Source organism: Myotis brandtii, unplaced genomic scaffold (genome assembly GCF_000412655.1).
Source record: "Myotis brandtii unplaced genomic scaffold, ASM41265v1 scaffold810, whole genome shotgun sequence".
NCBI lineage: Eukaryota > Metazoa > Chordata > Mammalia > Chiroptera > Vespertilionidae > Myotis > Myotis brandtii.
The window spans coordinates 2,440,080-2,452,481 of record NW_005371274.1 but is presented as its reverse complement, the minus strand read 5'-3'; the positions used below and the strand labels follow the sequence as shown (position 1 = coordinate 2,452,481).

General features: G+C 37.0%; 1 protein-coding gene across 3 annotated transcripts in view; it reads right to left on the bottom strand.

The window, feature by feature from the left end:
* The window catches only part of TBC1D12 (TBC1 domain family, member 12), a 52,510-nt gene that overhangs the window by 14,827 nt on the left and 25,281 nt on the right, over positions 1-12,402 (bottom strand). For all 3 annotated transcript variants that reach the window (XM_014531583.1, XM_014531581.1, XM_014531582.1), the window contains 3 exons: positions 8,896-8,978; positions 5,719-5,836; positions 4,511-4,617 (listed from right to left, as the gene is read on the bottom strand). In XM_014531583.1, the coding sequence (XP_014387069.1) occupies positions 4,511-4,617; positions 5,719-5,836; positions 8,896-8,920 (250 nt within the window). In that variant the 5' untranslated portion in view covers positions 8,921-8,978. The remainder of the gene's footprint in view (positions 1-4,510; positions 4,618-5,718; positions 5,837-8,895; positions 8,979-12,402) is intronic.

Below are 12,402 nucleotides of genomic sequence, written 5' to 3'. Positions count from 1 at the left end.
GGGGGGGGGGGGGGGTGGTGGTGGTGTGTGAATGGGAGACATCTGTAATACTAGCAACAATAAAAAATACATGTATTATTTAAAAAAATAAAATAAATGGAGTGCCCCACTCCATTTGGTATAAGAGCTAGATATAAGTTTTAAACTTAGATATAGAATTTTTTGCAGTTATTAGGAACCAAATTAAAGTTCATACGTTTTATTTCAAACTGCTTCCAAGCCAGGTCCAGTTTCACTACTGCACTTAGTTTTTAAAACTGTCTTGGAAGAAAGTTCACCAAACAAATCCATCACTCTGGAATCTACAAAATTGACCCAAAAGTAAAACTGTGGTAATGCATTTGAAAACATCAAAGGACATCTCTCAAGGGAAGATTTACAGTACTTATGTATAATAAGAAGATCTACATCTCAGTTCAATTCCTTACTTGACTCTGCATGTCATATTTGCCCTGGCAAATTTGGTTGGAGGGTCATCCCATGCACTAAAGCAGTGGTTCTCAACCTGTGGGTCGCGACCCCTTTGGGGGGCGAACGACCCTTTCACAGGGGTCGCCTAAGACCATTGGAAAACACATATATAATTACATATTGTTTTTGTGATTAATCACTATGCTTTAATTATGTTCAATTTGTAACAATGAAAATACATCCTGCATATCAGGTATTTACATTACGATTAATAACAGTAGCAAAATTACAGTTATGAAGTAGCAACGAAAATAATTTTATGGTTGGGGGTCACCACAACATGAAGAACTGTATTAAAGGGTCGTGGCATTAGGAAGGTTGAGAACCACTGCACTAAAGGGTCATGGGTCAGGGTGTGTACAGGAGACAACCGATCAAGGTTTCTGTCTCACATCACTGTTTCTCTCTCCCTCCCTCCCTCTTCCTTCCTCTCTCTCTAAAAGAAAATAACAATATTAAAACAAAACAAAAAATCAAAGGACATTTCTCAAGGCAAGATTTACAGTGCTTATCTATATAAAAACCCTGTGACCAGTCAACTGTCTGACCAGTCACTATGACGCGCACTGACCACCAGGGGGCAGACGCTCAATGCAGGAGCTGCCCCCTGGTGGTCAGTGCGCTCCCATAGCAGGAGCGCTGCTCAGCTGACCAAAGGGCGGGTGCTGGCAAGCGCAGCTGTGGCAGCAAGAGACTCTCCTGCCTCCCGCCTCCACAGCAGCACTACTGAACAGCAGTGGCAGGCGCAGTGGGGCTGGGATGAGCGGGAGCAGCATGGCACCTGGCCCAGGCTTGGGCTCCTCCCTGGCCACCTGCAGCTTTGTGCACTACTACATCCCCTGAGGGGTCCTGGATTGTGAGAGGGCACAGGCCAGGCTGAGGGGCCCCACCAGTGCACGAATCTGCACTGGGGCTCTAATCTATAAGACCTGCATCTCAGTTCAATTCCTTGCTTGACTCTGCATGTTATACTTATTTTATGTTGAATCTACAAATGTAGAGTTCTGAAGCAGAGATGTATCTTAGGAACCGAAAATACTTTGAGATCAGTTTATATTTCACTCTGATTTTCTGACGATGATATTGTACATATTTGGCAAATTTCACTTTCACTATAATGTTATACTGATTATCACAAAAAGATGTTAGAACAATTCTTTGAGATAGCTAACAATCTAACCCCATTTTACAGATGAAGAAAACTAAGACTACTGGATGTTAAGTAATTTGCCCAAGGTCACAAATCTAAGATATAGTAGAACCAAGATTTGAACCACATTTGACTGACATTAGAATCCTTATTCTTAGTTACTATTCCCTAATTGTTATGAATTTCATGATTAAAACAAATACAATAGGTAAGGAGTCAAACTATTATAGCCATTGAAAGTAGAGAAGGTTATATAAAGTAAATTTTCTGATCAAAATTTAGCTTCCTTTCCACCACTAATGAAAGAGAGATGAATACCCAGTCCATTCCTGAATTGTTTTATTAGAGAAAAACTAAAATTACTTTGAAAATAAATGGCCCAGTTATTTCAAGCTTAAAAAAACATTTTGAGTTATAGTAACACAAAAAGTTAAAACCAACTTAACCAATATTTCAATGTTTAAGTTATCAGGTTACCTAACATTCTAAAGCCAAAGTTCTCAAGAAAACAAGACTGCAAACAAAATTTCAAATAGCTACCAATGCTTCATAGTCTCATCTGTGTCCAAAACCAATTCCTAAGACTTTAAACAATCCTTAATATTTAGGATTTTAATGATCTAACTGAAAGTTCTAACTACAATATAAAAACATTTCTTTTTAATCTGTTCCAAGCACAGAAGGCAAAAGAAATCTTTGTTTTATTGGAAAGAAGAGTTAAGTCACATAGGATCTAAACTTTTTCTAAGCTAAATTAAAAACTCTTAATTCTTCCTTTAAATTCTATTTTTTAAATAAAAGCCCAGTTAAAAAAAGTGTTCATTATGGGATATCTGAAAATGAATTTTAAAAATCATACATAATCATGCTATTCAAAGTTGGCATCACTTTTAGAACTAAATATTTTTGTTATAATTCTGTCCAGTTATATATAATGCAGATTTTTGCAATGAACATTCTTACAGAAAAACTTTTGCACCCAATCCTGATTATTTCCTTAGAGCAGATTCTTAGAACTGGAATAATTAGGTCAAAAGTTATGCTTTTTAAGGCTTTTGTCAAATAATTCTAAATCATTTTCAGCCACAATTTATGTGGTAATTTTTATTCTTTTTAATAACTTTTGATTTGAAAGGTAAACAACAGTACCTTGATGTTCTTTTAACGTATATGTCACTGATTTGATTATCACTAGGAAAATGGCTAAATTAATTATAGTGCAGCCAAACTGTGGAATACAGTACAGCTACAGTAGTATGCTTAAGGTACACTTGTATGTGCTGACATAAAAGGATATTCAGGAGAGATTATTGCTTAAAAGCAAGCTAATGAATAATCTCAGGACATAAACTCCTTTGTGTGTGGAAAAAAAATAACAAGAAGATAGAGAGAAGCCTAAAAATTTATCATATGTAGAAACACACTTTTTTATGTGCAAGAAAAAGATCTGGAAGAATATCCCCCAATTTGCTTATTTGTACTTATAAGTAGGATCGAAAGCTGGAACCTAGGTGGAAGAGGGGGAAGAAACGTACAGTTTATACTTTACTTGAATCTTTCTCAATAAATATGTAAATAAATATTTTAAGTAATAGTAACAATATATTATTTATATTATACTAGATTCCCTAAATCTTTTTTCTTTTTACCAGGTAAATCCAAGAATGTACTACTTTTTATTGCTGCAAAGAATAAGCAATACATAAATAGGGATGGGGGCAGGCTATGCAATTAAATCCCACTCTGGGAACACCTTCATTGGCCATAGCGGTTTTGACACTGGAAATTCAAAGGTGAACCAATATGCTTGCTGGAAGATAAATTTCTTTTTCCAGAAATGGCCATGACAGCATCTTTTTGTTGTGCCACAAAATATATAAAAATAAGTGATGTTATTTCAAACATTGTTCAATTGAAGTTTCTTTATTTTTTAATTGAATGTATTAGGATGACACTGATTAATAAAAATAAATAGGTTTCAGATGTACAGTTCTATAATACATCATCTGTACATAGTACTGTGTGTTCACTACCTATCTACCATTATCATTATCATTATCACTCAGACTGATGTAGCACCTTTTATTTTTATTTTACATTTCCCCATTTGATATTATGCATATTTTATTATTTTTTTAACTTCATCAAAACTACTCTACATTTTACTCCTACTCTTCAAAGTTTTAAGAAACTTAAGAAAATAAAACAATTCCTTAAGAGTCTTCCTCTTAACATTTTCAAGATCCAAAAGGACTAGTTTGAGTAGAGATGAAAAATAAATTTCTAGCCTTCCCCCAATATTTACATTTTTTTTAAATAAAGGGGAAACCTTTCCACAACTGGACTATTTTATATATATATTTATTTATTTTAGAGGCCTGATGCACAAAATTTGTGCAAGAGTAGGTCTTCCTTCCCCCGGCTGCCGGCACCGGCTTCCCTCTGGTACTCAGCTGCACCTGGGACCTGGACTTTTCTCCGGCCGCTGGCAGGCACCCGGGACCCAGGCTTCCCTCGCAGCCTCAGCTTCGTCTGGAAGGTCGTCTGGTCAAATTAGCATATTACGCTTTTTTATATATATAAAATCTCCAGTGGTACCTAGAATCTCAGAAGTTTTTGTAGTTATCTGAAGTTAAGATATTTGGGTGTCGAGAATATTATTTGTGGTTGTAAATGAAAGGAAAACCCACATATCTTATTTTTGATAGTATGAAATATAGTAAACTTATTAAGTCATACCAGGTTTTAGAGGGATGGGGAATGAAGCATGCTCCTAAAACCACATTATACTTGGTAATGCCCTTTTAAATTGCTACTCTACTAATCTGCTTTGTAACTCTGGAGATGGCTATTTGTACGTGTGGGAGTAACTGAATATAGAATACAAACCAGGAGTGATATTTAGTTCATTTCCTACAGCTAGACTCCAAACTTTCCCACGAACACTAGGGGGCAATCCCTGCCACCACAATTCTCGAACTCTTCTTGTACTACGCCTAGAATTAAAGGGGAAGAAAAAAGGAGAAAGTTACTTTTTAAAACATAGTATCCTAAAGAGAGATAACAGTAATTCAAAGGTAACTCCTTCTATAGCTGCCATTTATACTGATAAAATGAAAGAATCAGAAAAGTATAATTATGAAAAACAGAATAAAAGGAACATAAAAATTTGTTGTCAATTCAGTAACCAAATTACAAAGTATTTATTACGGGTAAGGCTCTCATCTTTTGAGAGGCAGTATAGTCTGCTTAAAGAGTGTGTGCTTTAGAGTCAGATAGACCTGAGTTCAAATCTTATTTAACTATTCATTAATTGTATTACCTTGGGCAAATCACTTAACCTGTCTGACCTGGAGCTTCCCTATAAGATAAGTGGGAATAAAGGTTGTAAGAATCAAATGTGATTACTCATGTAAAGAGCCTAATATAATATGTCACATGTCCAATATTCAACAAATTCCCCATGCATATCCTATATTAAACATTGTAGAAGACATCTCCCACCCTTCAGTCTAGAGGGAAGATAAGGCATGCACAAATATATTATAAAAAAATGAAAGACAAAGTAAAGCAAGAAGTACATTAGTCTAGAAGTATAATGGGACGTTACAGATGGAAAACATCATATATTTTATGATATACATATATCTCACATTCTCTTGAGAAGCATATTAAAAATCACCTTTATAGTTAATAAATGCATCTTATAACGAATGTACATGCTTTAGTATTTTCTTTCCAAAAATCTGCTATGACATTAATCGTGTACCTTGCAATAAATGATATGTTAGAATTAAGAAAATATGGTAACTAAGGGAAAAAAAAGTTTCATGAATCAACTAGCATTTCAAATGGGACTCAAAGGATAGGTAAGATTCTGACAGGCAGAGAGTGGTCAGTAAAGAAAGTAGGTATCAGAAATTGACGGTTTTATAAAAGCAAAGACACAGAAATAAGCATGAAATTTTCAGACATTGATTAACAGCATAATTTAGCCAAAGCATAAGCTACATGGTGGAAGTAATAAAAAAATAGAGAATTGGAAACATGAGATCTTTGGAGAAAGACTGGAATTCAGGAAATGTCTGTTTACTTACATTACTTCCCAATTGGGCAGTATTTCATTGATCCAAATTACCATTGCATTTGCAATATTTTCTTCTTGTTTGAATCGTTCTTTCATTATTTTTTTCCTTTTATGTGCTTCTTTAATTTCTGTTTTAAACAAGTAAAAATTATTTCAATACAAAAGAGCTAGATCAAAACCCCCTTCTCTTTCTACCTAAGCTTACAAAAGAGGCATTCTCAAAAAGAATATTTTAATGAAAGGAAGGAAGAAAAAAAGGAGAAGAGAGAAAGGAAAAAGGGTGGGTGAGGAAAGGTGATAAAAAAGAGAAATAAAAAGAATTTAATTAATATAATTTTAAAATAACATCTCCTATTCTACAAAATGAAACAAAGGCCAAAAAAATCATTTAAATAGATTACAGTATCACATATTCTATTTATACATAATCAATAAACTAAAATTTGGCATGAGTTAACTATGTAAAAAATAAACTAGCCCTAACTGGTTTGTCTTAGTGGATAGAGCGTCGACCTGCGGACTGAGGGGTCCCAGGTTCGATTCCGGTCAAGGGCATGTACCTTGGTTGAGGGCACATCCCCAGTAGGGGGTGTGCAGGAGGCGGCTGATCGATGTTTCTCTCTCATCGATGTTTCTAACTCTCTATCCCTCTCCCTTCCTCTCTGTAAAAAAATCAATAAAAATATATTTTAAAAAAATAAATAAACTACTGTGGCCCAGCTGGCTTGGTTCAGTGGTTGAGCGTCAACCTATGAACCAGGAGGTCATGGTTCGATTCCAGGTCAAGGCACAAGCCTGAGTTGCAAGCTTGATTCTCAGTAGGGAGCATGCAGGAGGCAGCCGATCAATGGTTCTCTTTCATCATTGATGTTTCTATATCTGTCTCCCTCTCCCTTCCTCTCTGAAATCAATAAAAATATATTCAAAAGAAAATAAAAAAATAAACTACTGTGAGCAACTAACCAACACCTTTTTTTCATACAAGGGGTTTATGTACTTCCTCACATAAAACCACGCAACATTAAAAGCAGAGTATGATGCTTCACTTTACTAATTAAATTTTTTAAATCCCTCTAATACACACAAACACGCAAACAATACCCCTCTGAAAATCAGAAGTCACAATTCCAGAAGATATGCATCAAAAATAGAGAAGTAAAATATATGTAAACTATATATATATACAATTTTAGAACCAGTGCAAACTTCAGAGATCAGCTAGCTAAAGTATTTTCTAGCCTCAGCCAATTTGGCTCAGTGGATAGAGCCTTGGCCAGAGAAAGGCTCCCAGGTTCGATTCCAGTCAAGGGCACCTACCGTGGTTTCATGCTCGATCCCAGGCCCAGTTTAAGGCATGTGCAGGAGGCAAACATTCAATGTCTCTCTCTCTCATCGATGTTTCTCTCTGTCTCTCCCCCTCCCTTCCACTCTCTCTAAAATCAATGGAAAAATATCCTTAGATGAGGATCAACAGGAAAAAAAAGTAAAGTGTTTCTTAAATTGATTCACATATACCTCAGGAACTGTCTTTTTAAAAAAATGTATGTTTTTATTGATTTCAGAGAGCAAGGGAAAGGGTGAAAGAGATAGAAACATGAATGATGAGAGAGAATCATTCATCTGCTGCCTCCTGCACACCCCCTACTGGTGATCGAGCCCGAAACCTGGGCATGTGCCCTAACTGGGAATGGAACCGTGACCTCCTGGTTCATAGGTCGATGCTCAACCACTAAGCCACACCAGCTGGGCAGACACTATCTTAAGGGGTAAGCTAGAGGCCAATTAGGCAGATTCACTTTTAAAAATTTGTTTTATATATTCAGATTCTACATAAGATTTCTTTGGAGTGGGTTCCACTGTTATAAAAAAAAAGTATTGACGGAGGGACTTGAAAGTCTGCATCTAGTTGACCTGCCCCCCACATTTTATAGATGAGGAAACTAACATTCGGTCTATTTAGAGTGTCACATCCAGGTAGTGTCAAACAGGATTAAAGCTGTGACCTTCTGATTTCCCAATTCAATGTTATTCTATCATAACATGTACTTAGGATTATCTATTTATCAATAACTATCTTAAATATTAATTGAACAGTAAAGTCAGTGTTGAGAGTCAATTAAAACTTGTATTTCGAATTATGTATAGAAAAATAAACTCAAACTATGTTTAAATAATTGGGCCCTTTAGAAAGATACTGGCTTTATAGATTAAAGATTAACTTCATTTCCAAAATAGTTTTTTTTTTATAGTGCCACAAAGAAGAACTGTATACTATTATAACATTCCATTCACGTAAGTTAAGGAAAAATATCACTTGTCAAAAAAGCTTATGTCAAGCCCTAGCTGGTATGGCTCAGTGGATAGAGCGTTGGCTTATGGATGGAAGGGTCCCGGGTTTGATTCCTGTAAAGGGCACATGCCGGGTTGCGGGCTCGATCCCCAGTAGGGGGCATGCAGGAGGCAGCTGATCAATGATTCCCTCTCATCACTGATGTTTCTATCTCTCTCTCCCTCTTCCTTCTTCTCTGAAATAAAAATATATTTTAAAAAGAGCATAGGCCAAAAAGTGTGCATGTATGTGTGTTTACACACACATAGCTGTGTAATATTTTCTAAAAATATATCCTGAACAGTACTTAGTAAATAAATATTGTTAAATTATCCTTACACTATACTTTTTGGTTGGAAGAGAGAATGAATAAATGTGTGAATTTATGCACACGAGAGTATACATTATGTGACTGTCCAAATGACACAACTGGGACTCTAGAGAGACTCTATTAAGTCACAAAAGCATATTTTAATTTCAAATCACATTCTCACAGTCATATAGGAAGTTATTTTAAAGCATTAAAATTGTTAAATTATATATCAAAAGCCTAAAAACTGTACAAATGAATTTCATGAATAAATATCTTCATTTATGTTAGTAGTAGTCTAAGGTTTATGACTGTAATGACAAGATCTCTCATATAGTCTGCTGCCTTTCTCTTCCTATTAGTTTTGTAAAAGTCCTTATAGAAGAACTATGATCTTAGTATGACATTTTATTTCTCTTTAAGAACAAATGTAGTTATAAAAATAAGAAATCACCATCATCATAAAGACAGACTTCATCAATTTCACCATCTACCTTCCTGTTGAAATTCAGTAAATTAAATTTACCAACTAGAGTTAAATTTTATACCTCGTTTTTTAGCCTCAGCCACCATCTCATCATATTCTTGTCGGTGACGTAAAGCTTCTTCCACAGATTTGGCAGGAAGATTTCTGGGGGGAAAATTTTTTAAGTCACTTTTCAAAAGACTAACTTTTAAATGTATTAACTTCTTTTTTACAGATACCAAGAATTTTTAACCTCATCTCATTTCATACATTAAGAAAGTAATAGGTTGAAAAGAACTTTGCATTTTAGAAAAGAACCAGAATCCGAGTTGCCAATATTTGTTATATATATTTATATGTCATATGTATGTGTTTATTCATTATTTTTGAATGTGAAATTTCAGCCAATATTTCTAGGTTTTATTAAACCCACTTACTACAGAGTTTTTTAAAGTAAACTTTTTGGAGGTAGAATTTACATGTGATAAAATGAACAAACATATTTTAAGAGTACAGTTTGAAGAGTTTTGACAATTTTACATACCATTGCAACTAACACGCCAATCAAGATACAGAACATTCCCATCATTTCATTAAGTTTCCTATGACCCCCTTCACTCAATACTTACCCAACTCCTACCTTGGCCAATCACATCTGTGATTTCTATCACTGTACATTAGTTGGTAGCCTTTTAAAGAGTTTCACATAGATTCTTTTTTGTCTGGCTTTTTTTGCTCAGCATATTTTAAAAATTCACCCATGCTGTTCTGTGTATTATGAACATATTCCTTTTAATTGGTGATCAGTGTTCCATTTATCCATTTGGATGAACATTTAGACTGTTTCCAGTTTGGGGACACTATGTATAAAGGTACTATAAATATTCATTTCAAGTCTTGTGTGGGTATCTGCCGTCATTTCTCTATGCATATATACCTAAGAGTAGAATTCCTGGATTACATGGTAAGTGCCAGTATACTTTTATAACAAACTGCTTTGCACTTTTAGAGTTTCAAGATAATGTTATGAATAATTTGATAATCAGTTTATCACTTGCATATGCTATATATTGGTTTATAAAATTAATGGCTTCACAGTCAGTGAAAAAAATATGCAAAAAAATACATTTAAGTATTATCACATATCCAAATGTATATTAATAATGTCTGGTTTTTAGAGTCCGTTTTTAAAATTATTTTCAACAGGTTAGAGTGAGGAAAGGTATGTGACAAATTTCCAAATTATATATTGTACCTCTTCCTCTCTTCTCAAGTTAGTAAGATTCTTCAGGTATGTTGTAGCAAGGATGAATAATAGTTAAGACTTCTGCTTCAGACCATTCTATATAATAAAAGCCCAGCGACCGAAACGGTGGAACAACCATGGCCCCTCGCCCCTGCCAGCTCTGTCCCCAGTAGGGCCTCCCCTCCCTGATGGGGGGGGGCATCAGGGCATGTCTTACTGGGCCTTTTGTCTCTGTCTCTCATTGGATCTCTGCCCATAGAGAATACCCCTGCCGCCCCCGCAAAGGAACACACACCAGCAGAATCGCCTTTTCAATACAAAATGACAAGTGGGAAACAGAGTGAATTAAAAAGCATTAACTTAAAAACAATCCATGTGTCTGCAAATGCATTCCAAATGGCAGCACTTCGGCAGGGGTGGCAGGGGTGGGGCGTGTTGGCCACATGTTCTGGAGCCTCAGACACAAAGTGTAGGGGGCTCAGCGCCTTGCTATGGACCCCTCCCACTAGCCACCTGGGATGGCAGGGTCTGGGGAAGGGACTTAGTCTATACTCACCCTCGCAGACCCCCACCTGATTCCGTAAAACCTTTACCCTGTTCTGGCATCTGCTGGTCCCTCTTACTCCCCCAGGACCTCCAAACCTTCCTGTGCTGACCCCAACTCTCCTTCTGCACCAGCCCTCCCCCCAGACACACAGATTTCACCCTCTCCCTCCCTCACCCCCCAGTCTTCTACCCTATACTTCTTCCTGCCCTGCCCTACCTCCATTCTGCCCTCCTGCCCCAGACCACCCAGGAGCCCTGGCTCTGGGAGAAATGGTTAGAACAAAGCTTTCCTTGGCCGGAAGAGACTCTCCAGGGAGCTGCATGCAGAAAGGTGCTCCCAGTCCTATACCTGCAACTGCTCTGTCCTGCCAGATGCGAATCAGAAATTGTGTCTCTGGAGACAGAGGGTAGCGGAAGTAGGATGCTGTCCTTTGAAGCCCCTCATCAGGAAGAAACTCTCCCCTCCCCACAAAAAAGTTCACCTTGCTGCCTCCCTTATCACTTTCAGCAACCCTCTTTGCCCCTTTCCCTGGAAGTGGAAGGATTGGAGCACATCTAAATATATATAAGAGAGTAATATGCAAATTGACCGAATGGCAGAACAACCAGAACGACCACTCGACCAGTCACTGTGAGGCACACTGACCACCTCTCGGTCCCTCCCTGCTGGCCGGCAGGCTCCGATCGCCCAATGACAAATGGGGAACTGGGGGTGGGTGGTGGCAGGGGGTGGGGCCAGCTGCCAGCAGCCAGGGAAGATGGCCCTAATCACAGGCCAGGCCTAGGGACTATACCCGCACATGAATTTTGTGCGCCAGGCCTCTAATAAAGGAATAAGAGGGAAGATGTCAACAAAGACTTGACTTGATAGAAAAGATAAAGCCTAATCTCTAAAGGCTTAGGTATGTGAGCAGTAAAAATAAGGTAACTGTATTCCAATAGAAGGCAATAACGTGAGCAAAGGCATGAAGGTGAGACTTGTAAAATAGAGGATGGTGTAAATAAAAATTTGTCCCAAAGACTATCTAGCACAGAACTTTTTGCATAGTATTTTTATAAACTCCTTCAGGGAAGAAATTAACATTCCTGGTAAAAAGTTTAATCTATTTTGGATGAATTTTAACAAGTTTAAGAAAGCTCTTCTGGGAACTTGGTTATCTACCTACTCAGCTATCAGTCAGGAGTCAAAAGATCTTTTCTTGCTTATCTAAACACTCTTTGAAATGGCCTGATTCATTTGCCTCATCAAGACAAATAAAACCAAAGGAAAAATAATATGAATGTATTCATCAAATCCTTACCAAAAAAAAAGGAGCATTGGGATCACAATTCTTTAGCATAAATAAATGCAACAAGAATTGAAAAATAATGTACTTCTTCTCTCACAATGTCTAAAAAATATTCAACCTCTGACTGTTTGGTTCCAGATCCTTTTATTATGCTCTTTAGGATAATGGATAGAAAAAGCTACAGAGCAGGGAAATGACAAAAAAGGTTAGAAATTATTACACTGGAAGGAAAGAGAAGGCTAAAAGAAAAAGAATAGATCCTGAGAGCCCAAGAAGGGAAAAGGAGTTAAGAACCAAGAGATCTCAGAGAGAAACCAAGATGGCGGCATAGGTAAACACCAGAGATTGCTCCTTCGCACAACCACTTCAAAAATACAACTAAAAGACGGAACGGACATCATCCAGAACCACAGGAAGGCTGGCTGAGTGGAAATTCTACAACTAGAAGGAAAGAGAAAAGCATACCAAGACTCAGAGGAGGTGCGGTGCAGAAGTAAAATACAGAGGT